The sequence below is a fragment of the Chamaea fasciata genome, unplaced genomic scaffold, assembly GCF_029207755.1.
Source record: "Chamaea fasciata isolate MVZ Bird 193981 ecotype frontalis unplaced genomic scaffold, bChaFas1.0.hap1 SCAF_1, whole genome shotgun sequence".
Lineage (NCBI taxonomy): Eukaryota > Metazoa > Chordata > Aves > Passeriformes > Sylviidae > Chamaea > Chamaea fasciata.
In genome coordinates, this window is record NW_027094086.1 from 29,087,460 (window position 1) to 29,107,030 (window position 19,571).

Consider the following 19,571-nt stretch of genomic DNA (forward strand, 5'->3'; position numbering starts at 1 on the left):
CAGGGTTTTATATTTCCTTCCCCAGGGCAGGAGAGAAGGGGAATAAAATGCACCACATGTCTCAACGTTGGTGTTGGGGGACAGGACAGAGTTGGGTTTATTTTGCCTCCCTGCTCCATGCTCCTGCAGGAGCCAAGCAGGACACTGCCTGTGGTTCAGGGGGGAGGTGAATCCACAGGATATTCTGGACTGTCAAAAGAAAATAATGTTTTCCTTTACCCCAGCTCTGCCTCCAATTTAAAGGACAGAATGGTGTCATTATGCTGGTCTCAGGGAGAACTTGCAATGAAATTGTGCCACAGCATGAGGCTTTGAAAAGGTTGGGTCTCTCAGGGCTGCTCCCGCTGCCCAAAGGCTTTGTTATCCACACTGGTCTGATGGGTCAACCAAGGAGGTCAGCTCAGAGGAGTGCATCTGAGGGCCTTCCCAGTGGGTCAGCACACATTAACCTCCCCTGGTTTTGTCCATGATTTATAGATTCTCCTCTCCTAATTCTAGGTGTCTGAAAGTTCACTGGTCTGTCAGAGGAGATGAGGAATGATCTTCACAGCTAACTTTGAAGGTACCCCTCTCTCCACAGGAAGATGTGAGTCTTTGCTGATCATGCAGAGCATACAGGCAGCCAGTTCAGATTATTTTTACAAGACTGAAGTTAAGGTGGCACCTTCTCTCAAGGAACACATGGATGTGTTTCCAACACAGGGAAAACAAAGATCACAGAGAGGCGGCGCTGCATGGGGACACCAGGTTCCTGGATAAGTTGCAAGAACTCTTCAAAACCCACCAAATCCTTCTTTGTCTTGGACATTTTTTCATGAAAATGAAATTATTTAGACAGGGATTCTTTCATGTGCTGTCTTGGTTTTATCTTGACAAAAAGTAAACTCTTCAAGACAGGGACCATCTCCAGCAATGAAAAAGGCTCTGCATACATGCATCAAATACTCAAGAAAAGCTGACATTCCTGATAAGATACAAATGCTAAGAAGTTAAAAATTATTTTATTGAATCAATTAAAGTGAAGTGAAATTTGGGCTTGAAATAGCTCTCCACCTATACAAAGCACATTGTAAGGTGAACGCTGTTTTCTTCAAATTGATCTGGCACCAAGTTCCGTCACTGCTGCCTCTCTTGCAGTGGGATATCACACAGCTCAATTCTCACTAATTCCTTTTGTTTCAAGATTATTTAATGTTAAATATAACGGACCCTTCTGATTTAATTTGTATTCTACCTCCAAGGACCATCACCAAGCTTCCCTGGAACACTTCTGTCTTCCAGATATTTATTCCCATAGATTTTTATTATAGCATTGGCACTCAGTAATCTGGACTGTTTAGATTTAAAATTATTTTGATAATTTTTTTAAAAAAATTGGGATGATCTTCATATGCGTCATTTTTGGGGTGCATCCCATTCAAGGCACATTAAAAGACTGTAGTGCCCTGACAGCTGGATACAAGGCCTTTTTTTAAAATTTTCTCATTTTAAGTAGAGTTATTCTCATTATAAGAAATAAAATTTTATCAATCTGAAAGTTTAGTATTAGAAGAAGTCATTTAGTCTTCTCCTATGATGGGAACAGAGGTGAGATCTCACAGGTGGGACCCTGTAGGTAGCCTGGGTAAGCCAAAGCCTGGTTTCAGATATATAAACATACAGAAGTGGAATCTCATTCTAAGTAGTAGTCTTTTTTTTTTTTTTCCTTTTTTTTTTTTTTTTTGGGAAAAAGGGGAATATTTCATTGGGGACAATCAAAGCACTGTGTTTTGCTGCTGCATATTTTGCAATCTTTTGTAATTTTATATGGTTGGGGTCCTTTGGAAATTTGGAAGTAGCCTCTGGAAAAGTACCATCTATTTGCTGTGTTTCATGGGCCTGATTTAAACACCAGTTTGAGAACAAGAACAATTGCCATGGATTTTAGAGGTCTTTTAGGTCAGATGACTGAGGAAAACTCTGTACGTGCCTACTTCCCAGGCTAGGGGGAATTTCTCAGTTTCCATTATTAGTACCTGAGTTTGCAAAAGGATTGCTCGAAATGTGGTTGCACTGCAAAAACTGAAAGGAGATTTGGCATGGTAGAATTACATAAACAGCAAAGTGCAATTATAAACAGGCCTTGTTTAATATGAAAGAGCATCTAGTTCCAGGAAAAGCAAAGCTATCAGGAGTAGTTGTGTCAGAGCTGGAAAACACAAAGACAGCTTTTATTTCTATATGCTCTAAAGTATGCAGTAATCGTGGTCTAATTACCTCACTGCAGCCAGAAAGCAATATGGGATATTGTGGGGGTGTGGGAAAGAACATCATAATGCTACAATTAAGCTGTAATCTTTGGCATGGTCACTCAGCAGATAAAGCTTTTCTGCTGTCACATTCGAGACAGTCATTATTTGGCTGCTAAAGCCTGGGGAAAATATGTGGTGCTGCTCCTAGGAGCTGTTGCACAGAGGCTTCATTATGGGTTTCTTCTTCAGCAGCTGGCCAAACCCAGCCAGCACTCTCTGCATTTGAGAGCTGTGGCCTCAGCACTCCCCTTCTCCCTGTTTGTGCTTGGGGAGGTTTGAACTGCTGGTAGTGGAATGGGGGAAACCTTTTTAGCCACGGTGGAATTAATTTGTGAGCTGTAAGTTTTTGGTTACAAACCTCTTTGCTCAGGGCCTGATTTATAATGGAAGCTGTGTTTGGCAGAGATTTGTGAGTGTATGGTTTATACACAGAAAGACCTTGTGAATGTGGGAAATAAATGTGATAGCTCTGTGACAGGTTAGGTGCATAATTATGCATTTGTATTAACCCCAGGATGCAGACTGTGTTTCACGGGCACATAATCACATTCACATGCAATTATGCTCACCTCCCTTTGAAAATATAGTTTTACAGTCTGCTATGAAACCTTGCTAGTGACATCTCCTATTTTCTGAAATTCTCCACCATTTTAAGAAAACTATTCCACTGTCTGGAAGTGAGGTCTTGAATTCACATGTTTAATTGTTCATACAACTTTCTTGACTCTTTCCACTTTCCCAAATTTCTTTCTTTCTAAGGAGAGGCTGCCTCCACTGCAAGCTTGTGTGGACTTACGAGAATTCTAGTAGAAATAGAAAGGAAAGAGTGGTAGGAGAAGTCAGGTCAACTTTGAATACATTAACCTTGAGGTGGCATGGTCTGACAAGGCATGAATGACTTGCTTGGAGTATGAATGCAGATTGTGACATAGATCAGCCTTTACTGCCGCAAGAGGCTTTTTAATTTTTCTGCATGCCACAGATAGATGGGCTCAAAGAGACTTGGTTTCTCTCTGGAAGATATTAAGGCTTAGAAGGGGCTAAAAGTGACCAGTGGTTTGGGACTGCTCAGTTTTGTCTTAGATCTGGTTTTGCATTATAGAGCACACACATCCTTTGATAAACCAGCCATGATTTCTGAAGAAGTAGGTACAGATACATTAGATCACAACCTTATTATTCTGCTGCTTCACAAAGCAGAAACATGAACTATTTTGAAGGCTTATGGCATGCAGTCTCTGCAAGGCTCGTCTGACAGCATGCATGAGCAGCTCAGTCCATGTCAGTAATTCCTTCCAGCATCAGGCTTTCAGGACCAGGCCTAAATTATGTGCATATCTGGTCTTCACTGCTTGGAATAAGATGTGTCTATCTTGAATTATTCTCATAAATGGGTGCTGCCAAGCCAAGCAGCTCAAAACACGATTGCACCAGAAGAGCTTTAACCTGTTGTAGGAAAGGATTTGTCCTGATTTAGTGCATAGGAACCCTAAAAGCAAAATGCACTAGGCAATGCACGAGAAAGGAAATCTTGGTCTTAAGGTTTGTGTAGTTCCATGCTGGATCTACATTTAGACCACTGGAAGCCAAAAGAAGTCATTACAGATGCCGAAACAGCAATTCAACCAATTACAAATATGTTCTACAACTTTTTTAAGCACCTTTGAAGAGACTTCACAGTCTTGACTCCAGTGACACTGTGGTGTTAGGAGACATTTTGCCAGGCAGCAAATCAGTCCAAACAGCAATCCTGTTGCCTACTGTCTCCAGAAGCATTTAATTGCAATTGCTCTTATTCACTTAATACCAATGTAAAGTAAGGACCATGTTTGTATATTCAGGTTGTTCCATAGTATCTTCTGTTTTTACATCTTTATATTTATTTTATTAGGTTCTCATGCACACTTATTCCTATTTTAATATCTTAATGTAGTCTCTGTCACCTGTAGCAGAGGTGGTTGCCTCAGGCAGCAAAGAGAACTGGGAGCTGGAAACTAAGAAAGAAAGAAAGAGAAGAAGGAAGGAAGGAAGGAAGGAAGGAAGGAAGGAAGGAAGGAAGGAAGGAAGGAAGGAAGGAAGGAAGGAAGGAAGGAAGGAAGGAAGGAAGGAAGGAAGGAAGGAAGGAGCGAGCTGGAGTGGATAGAAAGCTTCTCCTGTGGTGGAGAAGTACTGAGAGAAAAGAAAGATCTCTAGTACAGAGGATTAAGGTTCCCAGGGACCCACTGTTATCAGATGCCCAGTCTGAAACACAAAAGATGTGATTTTACTGAGTTAGAACAGCCTGAAGCATAATTTTGGCTGCAGTCAAAAGGCTATTTCCCGAAACCAATCCCATGCACCACTCAGGAGTTAGCTCTGGTCAGGGACCATTCCTGGAAGATGATACAACTGCCATTCTGTGGAGAATAAGAAAGTATAAAATTGTGGGCTTGGGCTGTACAAGACAGTTGTCTCCAACATGTATCATTTACTGAAGTGGACCCAAGTGTAATGTTCAAAGCTTCCGAAGTGTAATGCAAGCTTCCACCAGCTTCTGCAGACAGACCCCAAAGCAGGACTTACAGTAGGAGATACCTATGAAAAGTTTGACCCTAGTATTTTGCCCACACAAGAACAAATGCAGCCCTGCTGATGTCATAAAATATGTGTGTAATGCCTTACCAGGTTATGCTGTCAGGAATCCAGCAACTGTGGCAAGTCACAGAAAGGAGACACTCAGGATCTGCCTCCAGCTACTCTGCAGTTAAAGCCTGGTTAGGCCACATAGTGGAAAAGGTCAGAAAACACATTCAATTTAAATTCAAGAGGTTTAAAGGAAGGTTGTTTGGCTGAAGGAAGGGTGCTTTGATTTCATTTTTACACAGGTCAACATAGTGCTACACATAAGGGTTGTTTCAGGAGCACAAATGGCATTTTCTTGCCAGTGTCATGGTATTTGCATGCAGAGAACAGTCCTGACATGGAAATGGTTATGGATTGAGCAAAGTGCACCTGCCATGTCCTCCCCCTTCTCTAAATGAGGTGTGTAGTTTGGTATGAGCTGTTGTAGGTACAGGAGTTGTGGATTGCGTGCCTTCAGATGTTTTCTTTAGGGTGGCCTCGAGGGTGTCACATACGAGGGGTGTGCTCAGTGTTTGGGCCCTTGGAGATAAACTCTGCCTGCTGGTACCTTAGCTGGGTCTGAAGTTGTAGAGGGAATTTTCTGGAGTGGGAGTAAGGTTAAGTCCTCAGGTCTCCTGTAGGACGCTGTCTTCATAGAGAAAGTGTATTTTCAGGATTTGGAAGATGTCTTAGGTTGCAATGCAAGGTGTAACCAAAAGTATGTATTTAATTACTATCTGTTAAAACCTGGTGGGGCAGTATTTCTTTATCTCTTCCATGACCTATCCCTCATAACTCCAGAGAGGGGGTATCTTCTGTCAATGGGCCAGCTGTTAAAACCAAGTGGGGCAGTTTTCTTATCTCTTCCATGACCCATCCTCCCTCCAGGGGAATATCTGATGTTAATGGGTCATTAAGGTTCACTGCATGACTGATAAAATAGCATCATCCCATTTTGAGATGCTCCACCCAGTGGGAGGAGCCAAGCATTCCTACCTGGATACAAACTGAAATTTGGAACAACCTGTTTCCACTGGATTCCCAGAGAAACACTGGACCCATCTCACCACCACTGGGTCTTCAGAGGAAAACTACACCCTTCTACAGGAAGGTTCAACAGAACCACACCTGTCACTCCAGGAGGACTGCAGCCATGATTTAATTGGACTACTGCCAACACCCTGACCGACAAGGTGTCAGGTTGTATTCTGGCTCTGTCAGTGGGGTTTTTTTGTACTACTGCACTTTTATTTTAATTTTCCTAGTAAAGAACTGTTATTCCCATATCTCTGTCTTAGAGCCCCTTAATTTCAAAATTATAATAATTCAGAGGGAGGGGGTTTACACTTTCCATTTCAAGGGAGGCTCCTGCCTTCCTTAGCAGACAACAGTCCTTTCAAACCAAGACAGAAGAACAGAAGATGAAGGGCTCTTATATTGAGAGGGAGCCAGAGGGGTGGCAGGGGAAGAGAGCAGTAGGAGACTGAGCAGTTCACAAGGGAGTCCTGTAACAAAGCTTGGGGGTGAGCAGATGAAGCACCTGGGCAGTGCCCCCATTAGCTGAACACAGCCTGACAGCCCCGGACAGGGAGCCACAATCCCACAGTCTCCATGAATCTCTCCTGTCCTGTAACGTTTGGCTTCTCACATTCAAAGTCGCTCAGTTGTCAGAACAATTTCGTCTCTTGCCTATGCTCCATCTATAATTCATTAAGAAACCCAAAGAGGTGAAGCTGTTGACATTTCCCACTCTTTTCCCTCTGGAAGGCGTGGGCTGAGCATTGTTTGCAGCAGGACATGAATGAAGCTGCTCTAAACCCAGAAGCCAAGGGGAAGGTGGTGATAGAGGGACACGCTGCCATCTCCTGCCAGGACACCAAAGCATGGCATCTGCCTATCACAAGCACATCCTTTACATGTACCACCATAAACTCAGGCAGGACTTTGCTCAGAAAATCCTGGCCAGATCCTGGACCTGAAGGGCACTGGGTCTTTTGGATGCTAGTCTTCAAAGGTGTTTGGGTCTCACTCCAAACTTTTGTAGCAGCTTCCCCAACAGTTAAAATTTATACTTCATGTACTCCCCAGAGTTGCAGGCTGTCTATCTGCTTCACTCCAGATACAGGTTTTTTGGAACAAAATTGCATCCTGATCATCATCATGTCAGGCTGAACTGCCTCAGCTCTGCTTTATCCCTACAACAGCCGCAAGCAAAAATAACACATTATTCACCATAAAAGTGTGGGTTATGCAACAAAATATCTGTCATTCTGAAACCACAAATATAATTGGGCACTTAAGTGCAATTTTGAGGTTTGGCTACAGGCATCATTTATCATATGGATTTCAGTAATGGCAAATATTGATGTCCAAAAAGCAAGAAGTTCCCACAAGAAGAAGACATTTTATCCAATAGAGTGTAAAGTTTTCTGAACTGGTAGTGACTTTGAAATGTGAATGTAGACTATTGTTTAAATTTTTCCATAGATGAAATAACCACATTTCTTACCTATGTGTTCCAGGCCTTTCCCTGTTATGCTCTTTTAGAGCTCAGCATCCCCAGCTTGTGTGGAGAGTTCTGTGGAAAGGGTACATTGGAAGAAATCATCTTTAAAGGGTCATCACACAAGAAAATAATTTTTAAACCCCCAAACAGTTCCATTGACCACTATTCTGCCTCAGCAGTGTGTCTGCAAGGTTGAACTATTTGAGTCTGACAGACTTCCAAGGATGGAAGTAGGACTGTTTTGAGCTTGACAGATGAAGGGCCCCATGTGAACTCCATCTGTAGCAGCAGAGTTTGCACCAGGCTCTGAAGCACCCTCCTAAGAGCCACAAATCCCAGTCCTCAAATGGAGACATTCACCAGAGGGCAGCACAATATCACTTTCTATTGTAAAAGCAGGAGTTAATCATTTCAGCTGTCAGAGAACTCTTAGAATTAGCTGCTTGTTGTTCCATTGTTATGATTTCAAATAAGTTTCTCTTTAAAGCTAGCCACTGGAGCATCTCCTAAATCCAAGGTATTTGGCATTGATGTTTTAATGTCCAGGAATTCACATAGTGGAAGCAGAGGAAGTTCAGGCAGTTGTGTTTTCAGTGTATGTCTTTGCCAGGTTTCTGTCCAGGGCTGGTTGGGGCAGCTGATAGGCGCTGGTCTAGCTTCAAGCATTCCAGAAACTCTCCTGTGTTAAAGGCACCAGCCTGGGTGAATACTATTCCAGCCTCATTTTTTGGGAGGCATTAAACAGAAGGAGTAAGCCTTCTGATGTCACTTCATGATAAGGGTTCACAGAAGGAGAATCTAGAACCATAGGATCATAGAATGGCCTGGGTTGGAAGAGACATTAAAGGTCATTCAGTTCCAACCCACCTGCCAGGGCAGGGACAATTTTTACTAGACAAGGTTGTTTAGAGCTTCATCCTGGTTGAACACTTCCAGGGATGGGGCATACACAGCTTCTCTGGGCAACCTGTTCCAGTGCCTCACCACCCTCAATGTAAAAAAAATTTCCTTCTGAGATCTAATCTAGACCTACTGTCAGATTAAAGCCACTCCCCCTCGTTCTATTACTACATGCCCTTTAAACAAGTCCCTCACCTGTTTTCTTGCAGGTCCCCTTTAGGTACTGTAAGGCTGAGATAATTGTTGTTATAATTGCATTTACTTTTGGTTGTCATGTGTGCTGAGCAGATTCTAGGTCCTTTAGCACTTAAGCTAAACTCCTGCTTTTCAAGGAGCTAAGAGGAATCACTGGTCACATTTTGCCTGTTCAGCTTCCTTCATTCAGGTCTTAACCTATTGTCAGTCTGTTCCTAGTTATTTCTCTGTTCTGCTTGCACAGGTGTCTGCAGCAGTCACTTCCCCTGCTTCAAGTGCCACTGTGCTTTCTGTCCTTTTCTGACCTCCTTCTTTCAGCATATAGTCAAAGAATTTCATGCTGTTTTCCTGTAAATTAACTACATCTGGCCTTGGTCACTCCCTTTGCTATTTTGACTTCTGCCTGGTGGGATGCCTTATGTGTAGCATCAGTCTTGTGCTTCACTCCTGACATCACATGTAGAGGTCTTCCTTGACTGACTGTTTCTGATCTCACTCCTTTTGAAGTTCAGTCTGAACTCCATCTGCTCCAGCTCATCCCAGCACTTCCTAACTCTGTACTGAAACCTTCAAAGACACAGTTTTTTCATGGGGCTGCTCCCCGTGTATCCTTAGCTTTCCTTAGCTCAAATATTATCTTTAAATAAAGTCCTGGAACCTTAAGAATATATATTTAGAACAAAAAAACCCTGCTTTTCTTACAGTATTAGCTTAAGTTACATTACCTAGTCTTCTGAGAGTATAGTACCCTTCTTCAGAGGAGATACAAAATTATGAACTTAATAATAGAAATAATATAAATATCTTTCAAGACAGGTCTGTGTCTGCTCTAAAGAAAATGTGTTTCTGTTTTAAGAAAAAGATTTTAAATCCCTATTTTCTTCCTTATATCTATTTCTTTCTTTCTTTCTTTCTTTCTTTCTTTCTTTCTTTCTTTCTTTCTTTCTTTCTTTCTTTCTTTCTTTCTTCTTTCTCCTTTATTTTAATGTTTGAAAAAAAAAGTTTTTCTTATTTGCATTCTTTTTTTTTTTTTCCTCGGGAAAATCAAGGAAGAAAAGACAACAAAAACGCTGAAGAAAGATTTTGTCCAGTTTCCTTTGGGTTTACATTCCATTTTCATTTCATCCTTTTTTTTCCAAGGAAAAAAGAAAATTAAGTGGTTTTGAAGGCAAAAGGATTGGACAAAAGAAACTAAAACACTTTTTGAAGAATTTTTTTTAAGTTTTAGGAGGGCAGAAAATGTCTTTGAAAATTCACAAAAAAAGAAAAGGAAAATTTAAAAGGGAAACACTTTCGAATCAACCATCTTAACAAGGGTTTGGAGCTACTTAAGGCAGCCAGCACAGTGTGCTTTGTAGTGTTTTCTAGATGAGGACAGTCCATCACCTTTACAGGAATCCATACCAATGCCCTTGCATCACTGAGGTCTTTGTGGGCATTACACCAAGTTTTCTCCTGACTAAATCTGACTCTGTTTCCCTTAAGGTCTCTCTATTTCACAGTCAGTGCTATGACTATGACTCGGTGTAGAAATAACCCAACTTGGGTTTTAAAATAGGGATGAGGCAGGGCTGTGTCATCTCCTGTATGCATAATTTTTAGAGTGATCTGCCACTGCTTTTAAATGTTAAATTTTTCAGGCTCTGCCAGGATAACTAGAGAGGCACAATGCTTGGCAGTGGTCATTGCTGAAGAGTGGTGGCTCTTGGGTGTCAGTGCTCAGGACTACCAGTAAGATGTATGGGCTTTGCCAAGGTGTGTGGCACCTGTTCTTCCTGTGTATTTAGGGGTCTGGAGAAGTTACACGATGTCTGGCTTTTTTGATTCTTGCCCAGACTAAAAATATTTAACTACACCTTGAAATTGGTCTTTATGTGATCAGCAACTTTTTCCATCTTTTGTTTGTTTCTACCCACTTCAATATATATCCATGCCATTATTATGTAAAGGGAAAAGTCTTTAAAAAAACTTTTATCCACTGTGGATAAATTATTAAGGTTCTTCTTGGAAGGTGTTCAGAAGTCTGATCCTACATGGTTGAAATTAATGAATCCATTTTATGCAGGAACAGAATTGTTACTTGTAGGAGCTACCCAAGCTACCCAGTCACATAACTTAGTTGTTATGTCGAACTATCTTCTCTTCAAATCTTCAGATTTCCTTTTATCTGAATGGTCTTCCTCTGAAAATAAATATTCTTTTCTTGCAAGATTTTAAGAAAAAAATGGTAATATGTTTTTGTATACAAGTATGATATTAGTACCTAATTGAATTTGGTTTTACTAAGGATGCTTTTGCTGCAAAGAAATAAATACATGTACATACCTATTTCCTATTAAAAATTCTATGAAAATATATGCATTAAAGTAAGTCATTAGTGGCTTCAGACATTGTCAATCGTATATTTTGTGCTACTTTTTCATTCCCAAAATATATCTGCTCATTTCTTAGCCATTGTATTCTATTTTAGTTTTTATCAATCAAGCCAGGCTGAAAGCCTGAAAATAGGCTTTGCATAACCTGTTCCCAAATTCAGGAGGAATTGATACCTTCAGCAGTGAAGAATTAATAACTTGTTTTTAATTTTGCCATGTCAACAATGTATTGCATTAAATATATTAACAGAATTTTAGAATCTATTGTATACCAAAAGGTATATGTCACAAATAGGGTTTACCCAGGAATCTTTCCCATGGGCTGCTGTGCCGAAGCAAAAGTTGTATTTATTCAAGTTCTTAAAAAAACACCCTGTTTACTTTGTTCTATTGTTTTCTAAGAGTCAGGTGAGAGAAGCTTAAAAAAAAAGTTCAGTATTGTTACTCTCCAGACATACTATTAAGAAAATAAGCATGTCACACAGAAATAAGACTGGATCTTGTCTGCTGCAAGAAAGATTTTTGTGGTATTCCTTTCAAAGACTTACCTAGCTTATTTGTCACTGCACTTTAAGCCTCAAACCACATGCAGGCAGGAGAGACTGAGAGAGCAGGAGGTGAACGCTTGCTGGAGCTCTCTTTTTGGCTTGTTAACTTTGCAGAAGTTGTAGCTAGTTTTGAAAGCTCACTTTTCAGTGAAATTTATAAATATAACCACAAAATAGATTCTCTGTCCCTCAAAGTGGATTTATAAACCTTTTCCTGAAAATACAAGTACAGAGATGATGTACTCCCTTTTATTCATGTTGAGATTGTAGACAGGTAACAACTTGTGTTAATATTTGACAAATCTGTTCTATGTTACTGTCAGAAATGTAGCTGAAAATCTCTTCGGCTGGCTGGCTTGTACTTGAAACTGGTTTTTGTAAGATCTGCATTTGAAAATCTTTCCTGCCAGACTTGTAGCTGTCAGATTCATTATCTTCAAAATTTCTCTTAACCTCTGATGGTGTTTTTCTTTCTGCAGAAACAGAAGGTGCATGAAGCACAGATGTCAGTCTTCTTCAAGGAGTAACTTCTTCAACCCCAAGTGACACCAGCTCCTGCTAGTACCATGGGGCTGGAAGGTGTTTTTTTAGGCAGTGGACAGATCCACGTAATCCTGTGGGGAAGTTTGGCAGCCATGACAACACTCTTGTTCCTCACCTTCCTCATCTTCCTTTGCTCCAGCTGCAATGGGTAAGGGCTTCATGGTTCTTGATTCACTTTGGACATAGCTTCATGTATAAATAATTAGCAGGAAATACTGAGGACTGAGGTACAGAAATAAAAAAGAAGGTACAATTTTCAGAGCAAACTTCAGTTTGAACAGTTCTATCCATTCTAAAATCTAATTATACTTTTTTTTGCTGTGAAGGAAGTACACAAGTGTGCTTGTTTGGTGGTTTCCCCTAAGTAGAAGCCTGGAGCACAGGTAGACACTGAGTGTTAGCAGATCACATCCTTAAGCTGAAACTGAGAACATTAGGTGGGCTAAACAGGACAAAAAGAAGTATAGGTAAAAAGGAAAGGGAAGTGATTGTGTACTTCAGCTTTGCTGTGGCCATTTTTGAAGTATAGGGAATATAGTATTGATCCTTACTTTCTTCTCCATAAGAGGATTCAATTTCACCAATACAGGCACTTCTACTGACTTTGTTTACGCATGTTTCAAGGCTTCTTCGTGAGCCCTGCTGATTGCTCAGGGAAGCTGGGCAGCCTGCAGTCTGTCCAAGGCGCCCTTCCACAGGCCAGACCAGTCAGACCCTTTGCTGTGAGGAGTGGACTGCTGTGGTCCATATTGGTATATTCTGCAAGCACAGGTGAATCAGCCAAGTATATGGGGGGGAAAAAAATCCAGTACAGCAGCAAAATCTGCAGTTTGGATGCATATGCCTATAACGAGCATGTGCTTTCACCCCTTCAGCTTTGACAATATTGAGGAAATTGCACAGCCATAAAATGCACTGTATTGGCACAAGATGCGTCTACAGTAGAAAGCCCTATTTTTCAGCAGGATTTATCTTAATGCCCACCATGCAAAAAAACAGTTGTGGGCAAAAACAGGTCCTGAAGTTGGTTGAAACCCTAAAAAGCCTAAGTTAGAACATGTAATTTCATGTGATTCCGGAGAAACACTTTTGTAAACTGTAAGTTGACACTTCAGTAGTGTCAGTTTCCTGATATGTCTGTGTAAAAATAGTAATTTTTTTAAAAAAATTATCTAAAAGCAGAAAGCCTTTTAAATTATTTTAAATATTCTTTAGCGCACAAATATTGCATTTAGGTACTGCATATTGTCTTTAAGGCCTTTTCCAACCCAAATGATTCTATAATTCTGTGTTTTGTTTTGTAACATACCAATCCTTGAAACATCTCTAGTAAGATGGGTCAAACCACTGAGTAATCTGTGCAGTTACATAGATACACTGTCTGAAATATTCTGGTGATGTTTTTTAATAAATTCTTGTGTTGCTAGTTTGGACATTGTATCTTTTGTTTCAGGTCATTCTGTTGGGCGGGTGGTTTGTGCATAAATGCAATTGTGCAGAATTTCTTCCTGGCTTAATCTTCAAAAATGGATGAGGACGTAGTAGGCTGAATAAAATTTGCTCTTTCTAAAACATCAGAGTCAGAAAAACTTCCAGAGAGGAAATCCAGCTTTTAACTTTCTCTGCTCTGCATTGGTGCTTGCTTACTTGCTGTTTTGCTAAGTCCCAATTAGATAGAATTCTAACAGTTGCTAATGTGGAAGTGCAGTTCACTGCAGACTTTGGAAGAAGCAAAAATTTCATATTGTCAATATTTTCTCACCTTTTTATTTGACTTTTCATCTAGGGGAAGGGCTAACATTATTTTCAGCTCATACTTTATTGCAGTATTTCTGAATAAGAGCTGTAATTCCCAAATGGTAAAAACTGGAAATGTGATCCATACTTAGACTCCTGTGAAGGACCCAGGGAAGTGGAATTCCTTTAAAAATGCAGACCTCTGCTGCCATGAAATTTGTATGCCTTCTTGAACTGCTCATGCTTATTATCAATTTGACTAGCATTTTTAGTGGAAGTTATCTGGATTTTGTTGACCTTTTCTAATTCCTTATAGGATACACACTATTTATTGACACAGTTTAAAGGACTTCCTAAGTAGTCTGTCACCAGAATGTATATCTGAGAATTTCAGATATGATTAAATTAAATATGATATTTTTATTATCATAGAATCATAGAATGGCCTGAGTTGGAAGGGAGTTTAAAGATCATCTGATTCCCTGTAATGGGCAGGGACACGTTTCACTAGAGCAGGTTGCTAAGAGCCCCATCCAGCCTGGCCTGGAACATTGCCAGGGATGTGGTTGCCTCTTGGAGCAACTTGTTCCAGTGTCTCACCACCCTCACAGTAAAGCATTTTTTCCTAATATTTTATCTAAACCTACTTCCATTCCCCCATGTCCTGTCTCTACATAATTATTTTCATCATATTGTAATTATCATCAGTCACTTCTCACTGTGGTCTTACACTAAGTGAGAAGAAGGGTTTTGTGTGTTTGTTGTACCTCTTCAGTTATGTTTATCACCACTCTGCCTCAGTGGTGTTTTTACACAGAGGTCATACCAATTCCTGTAATAATTTTCAGTTATTCCATTTTCAGTATTATTGTGAATCATAGGTCTGTTCCCTGCAGGAGTGTAAGGTCTGTGAATGATTGGCATTTGTATATTAGCATAATTTGTAGTAAAAATTCATGTGCCTTTTTCATTAAGGGAAAAGAAGGCCAAAAATCAAAATGGAGATCATGAAAATCTGATGAATGTGGTAAGTATTTATTTCTTGCAGCTTGTGTCTGTCATGTGGTTGGTTTGTACCAAGCTCCTTGCAAAATAAAAGATTAGAAAATAGCTCAGGAATTTCGAGATGACTGAGCATGGGAAACTTTAAAGTTGCAGAACAGGAAGAGGAGGAAAACTTGTTTAGATCCTGATAATCTGCACTTTCTCAGTGCCCTTTCTGCCATCACTGTACTCCAGCCTTTCCTTCACTCCATTTGCAGCCCAAGGGCAGTATATCCTTTGTCAGCTGCTGTCTCCTCACAGGTTAAAGCCATAGTAATGTCTACTACCATAAAGCTTGAAAAGGACATCACTCTGGACATCTCTGCATTTATTTCTTTTAACATCTGTAAACACAGGCACTTAAATCTCTGAATCTAGTTGGCATGGTTTGGTTCTCCTGCCAATAATACCTGTGGGTGAGAGCTCCAGAGATGTGAATGAAATTTGATGCATGTGTATTCACGTGAACATTTATTCTGATCCAACAGTCACTGTTTTGTGTTGCAGCCTTCCGAGAAGGAGGTTTTCAGCCATTCCATCACAAGTTCAGCTACGGAGCCTCCCCCAAACAGTGAACAGAACGGAGCACTCAGCAACGGTGAGGGTGAGTAGTGGCAGCCCCTGCGGGCAGGATGAGCCGACGGCACCGCCCCAGAGCTCACAGCTCCCGCCTCACCTGCACGCTGGTGATCCCTCAGGTTTCAGGTTTCTAGCCATCAGCTTTCCAAGCACACAGGCAAGCCATTTGTCTGAACACCCTGTGCAGTTCTGCAGGTCTGACACCAGATCACACAGAACTTACAGCCAAGTTAAACAATGCCATGAAGTAGTTTGCCTTGCTGGGAAGTCAATGGAGATGATCATCTCATGGAGACTGGGATGGTTTAGGCTGCATCTCCACTTCACTACTGGGTGTACTCCGGCACAGCCCTATGCCCCTGCTCTCAGTCCTTCACACCAGCCAACACTGGTAGGTGCTGAGGTCCTCTCCTGGGCCGCCAGGTCTGGGTCACCAAGACATACCGGCAGATTGACCAGGTCATCAGGCAGAGACCGGGACCTTCTCTCATCTTAGTAAGCTATGGAACTGGGATAAAACCAGAAGATGAAGTTGCACCTTAGAGTTTCAAAAGTGCTCCAGGAAGCTGTGGAAATACTTCAGGTCCTCCTCCAGGAATTACAGCTTTGGATCACAGTCCTGTGCTGTGCTGTCACTTATATTTTTATATTTTAGAAAACAGGCAATGTAAGTAGGCTTCCTTTTTTTTCCTTAGTCTTTGCTTTGCTGAACACTCAAAATGATTCACCCTGAAGTATCACTGGAAAATATTGTACTCAGCTGTACCTAAAAATAAACTCATTCTCAGCTCAGAGCCACTGGGAGCCAACTGTTGTCTTCACACTAACACCAACACCAGGGGCTGCACTCCAACTTACAGCTCTCTCCTCATCTCCTGCAACCAGAGGCTAAGCTATTCAGACTTCGCCCTTTAGAGACAAGTATCCAAAGTAATTTTTAAACTTTGTTTTTGCAGCTAACTGCTGTTCCCATCCATTGGCTTGTTGTGAATGTAGGTGTGTGGTTCCCTGAGGGACTTGATGTGCAGAGCAAAGCCCTGCAGAATGGAAGTATTTCTCTCTGCCATGAGTCACCACATGTGCAGCTGTCAGAGCTGCTGCTATCAACCAGCAGACAGTTTTCAGACTGTCTGATATTATACTCAGCTTACACTCTGCATAATAGCCCTTCTGAATAACAGGAACCCCTGTGCTTTAATTTCTTACTTATACTTTATGCACTTTTTGTTAATAGTTCTTTTTATTACTGTTTCTGCTAGCTTTTTGAGCAGGGGCAGGGCTATGGAAGCAGAACCATCAAATGCTCTGTTTTTTTCCTTTACCAAACCTGCCAGCATTGTCTTATCTATGCCAACCCTTCAGCTACACCAACCCCTTCTGTGCTACCACGCATAACCACAGAAGCACAGAAGCTTGAGGTCTCATTGGTTTTGATTATCCCCTCCGGCCTGAATGGGGTGTGTGCTTTCTGGATTCTGTAAGGGTGCTCAGCACAGCACAGCAATCCCTAGAATCAAGGACCAGAAAGGCAAAACTCCCATCTCCCATTCAGCGATTACCATCTTACACCTCCGGTTCTGTCCTGAGTTTTGCAGTCAGGATATGGCTCCCTGCAGGTGCTGACCGTGTCTGCATGGCCTGAACACAAGAGAAAGCAATGTCCATGGCAACCACCAAATCAAGGGCATTGATTGCTTTGGCAACACTTCTGTCACCATGTCAAACGCACTGAAGGACACAGAAGAATGGGTTGTTTTTGTTGAGAGAGTGCCTTAGGAACTGTACTAGGAAAAGTAAAGCTGTTCAGAAGTGATTTTTTAAAGAAATAATGTGAGGTAAAGTTACCTACCATGCTTGAAACGTGCTTGTATGTGCGCACAAACACACAAATGTAACACGTGTGGTGTAAGACAAGAAGCCCCATACATTTCAGTCCCTAATACCCTCTAGTGACAGTGACATGTGGCCCACTTCTGGGACCTAAAACAACATGTTCTGCCTAACACTACCTTCTGAAGTCTAGTCTTCTCTTTTGTGCATATGGCCAGCTCGTTAGTAGGTTGTCAACCTACATTATGTGCTGCGAGACTAAGAGAAGTATGGCTCAGCCTTCGGTGAGGAGCTTCTGCTGTAGCGTGCAGGGAGGGCTGAGCGAAGTGCAATTCCAACGAGAATTTGGCCAGCATGTTAAACAAGCTGAGGGGTGGTAGGGAGGAAGAAGGAATGTTTTCCTTTTAGTTCCAAAGAATGGGGAAATGCAAAGAGGAAAATCTAGGGAGGATTTTTTTAAGGCACTTGGTTTGAGGCCTCCTACCTGTTTTGCATCTGAGACTACTGAGCACTCTGTAATCATTCAGTGAAACTGAGTACAAGGCAGCTGAATATCTATGCACAGCTAACCTCCCACCCCCTGTTCTGACAGTGAATGCTGTTGCTATATAATGTGCTTTGGGGGCGTATAGACTATTTTAGATGTTGTGAGAAGTATATTTTTGAGAAATGTCGGTAACTGCAACCTTTTGATAAGCAAAAAGCATGCTAATCACTAGGCATTTCCAGGCATTGGTATCATTTATCCTTTCCAGCATGTCACAAAAATAAACTGATGTAATGAGTACCAAATCATACCTTCTAGTTATGCCTTTGTTTGTAATACTTCTCTGTAATTTTCTTTAGTTCTTTCTGAGGACAGTACAGCTGCCTGTATCCAGCCTTATGAAGAAGTACAGACATCTGACCTACTAGATCAACAGGATAGTCTTGGAAAGTCTATAAAATGTCACCAAAGCCGGGAACTGCCCAGTATTCCCCCTAACAACCCCATGGAAACTATCATCTCATCTAGAAATGCAGAAAATGATCAAGGTCTTGGAATGGAAGGGCCTTATGAAGTCTTGAAAGACAGCTCCTCTCAGGAGAACATAGTTGAAGACTGCTTGTATGAAACTGTGAAGGAAATTAAAGACGTTGGAGCAGTAGTCAGCATGGAAGGAAACTCTAACAGCAGATCACTGACAGTTTCTCAAGGTCAGAATCAGATTCCTGAGTGCAGAATTGAGTCAGCAGAATATGCATCTGTTGACAGAAATAAGAAGAGTCGCCAAAGTGCAAATTCAGAAAGTCCTCTTGACAACACACCAGATGTAGAGGACGAGCTTCCCCCTCCAGTACCCATGAAACTTCTTGATGAAAATGAGAATGTGCAAGAAAAAGAAGTGGAAGAAGTGACAGAAGGAGCGAGTAAACCAGAAAAGGTAAATACTGCAAATACTGGTCCTCATCAAACAGGCAAATATGATAGAGAACATATGGGTGGGAGAGGATTTTATTTTTCCATAGAAAAAAAACCCAAAACAAAACAAAAACAAAAAAACACCAAAAAAAAACAAAACAAAACAAAAAAAAACCCAAAAAAAAAACCCAGGAAAAAACCCCACTCAAGATAAAGCAAGACTGTAAATGGAAATATGATAATGTATAGTATAATCTTTGCATTAGAGGCATATGCTCATTCTGTTGCTGACTGTATTTTTGATTGTTGCAGCTATGTACTACATAAGGCTTTTCCCAAATATTACCCAGGAATTGCACAGGAGACCTCTGCTCCTTTGTTTGATGGTATTATACTTGTGGAAGCTATTACAAAGAGCATCCAGTATCTCTGTCAGCATCTATATCTTGTTCTGAAGCCCCCCTTCTGTTTTTTCTAATGAAACTGCAACTTACAAAAAGGAGAGGGAGGCATCCTTGGTGGATGTCCTTACTTTAGATGTGCCTCTTTCATCGAGCCACCTTGACTTAGCTGTGCAAGTGTTGGGCATCTGCTCAAAGTGACTCACTTTCTCTTTTGCTGCAGGAGAGAGGGATAGAAAGAGAGCGAGATTGCAGCTGTACACTTTTACATTTGTCGAATTCTGTATGTCACATATAAACAGGGTGTAAGGAATTTCTAAGTGCTGAAATCACAGCCAAAGTTAAGTTTTCTCAGCAGCTTATGCTTCCTCCCTAGGAATGAGTTGTGGTGAATCCCTTGAAAAACAGAATTATGACATTTTCAACAGTTTATTTTCCCATTTGTATTTTATTGTTTTTTATCAGAAGTAATTTTAAGGATGCCTTCAGATCATAGCAGAGACTTTTCATAAACTGTTGGGTTTGCATTTTTCAGGATGTTTAGCTGTCTTCTTATTAATTGTGAATGAATGAACTGTAGGTTTAGCAGATTTTTGGTGTCCGAGTCATCAAATAATAT

General features: G+C 41.0%; 1 protein-coding gene across 6 annotated transcripts in view; it reads left to right on the forward strand.

Annotated features, from left to right (window-relative positions):
• PAG1 (phosphoprotein membrane anchor with glycosphingolipid microdomains 1) overlaps positions 1 to 19,571 on the forward strand; it is a 106,592-nt gene that overhangs the window by 77,561 nt on the left and 9,460 nt on the right. For 5 of the 6 annotated variants that reach the window (XM_066179662.1, XM_066179690.1, XM_066179673.1 and 2 more), the window contains 4 exons: positions 11,896 to 12,107; positions 14,672 to 14,723; positions 15,248 to 15,344; positions 17,996 to 18,573. In XM_066179662.1, coding sequence (XP_066035759.1) covers positions 11,983 to 12,107; positions 14,672 to 14,723; positions 15,248 to 15,344; positions 17,996 to 18,573 — 852 coding nt within the window. In that variant the 5' untranslated portion in view covers positions 11,896 to 11,982. Of the gene's footprint in view, positions 1 to 498; positions 563 to 11,895; positions 12,108 to 14,671; positions 14,724 to 15,247; positions 15,345 to 17,995; positions 18,574 to 19,571 lie in introns of all 6 variants that reach the window. The other variant, XM_066179649.1, reaches the window with a different exon arrangement.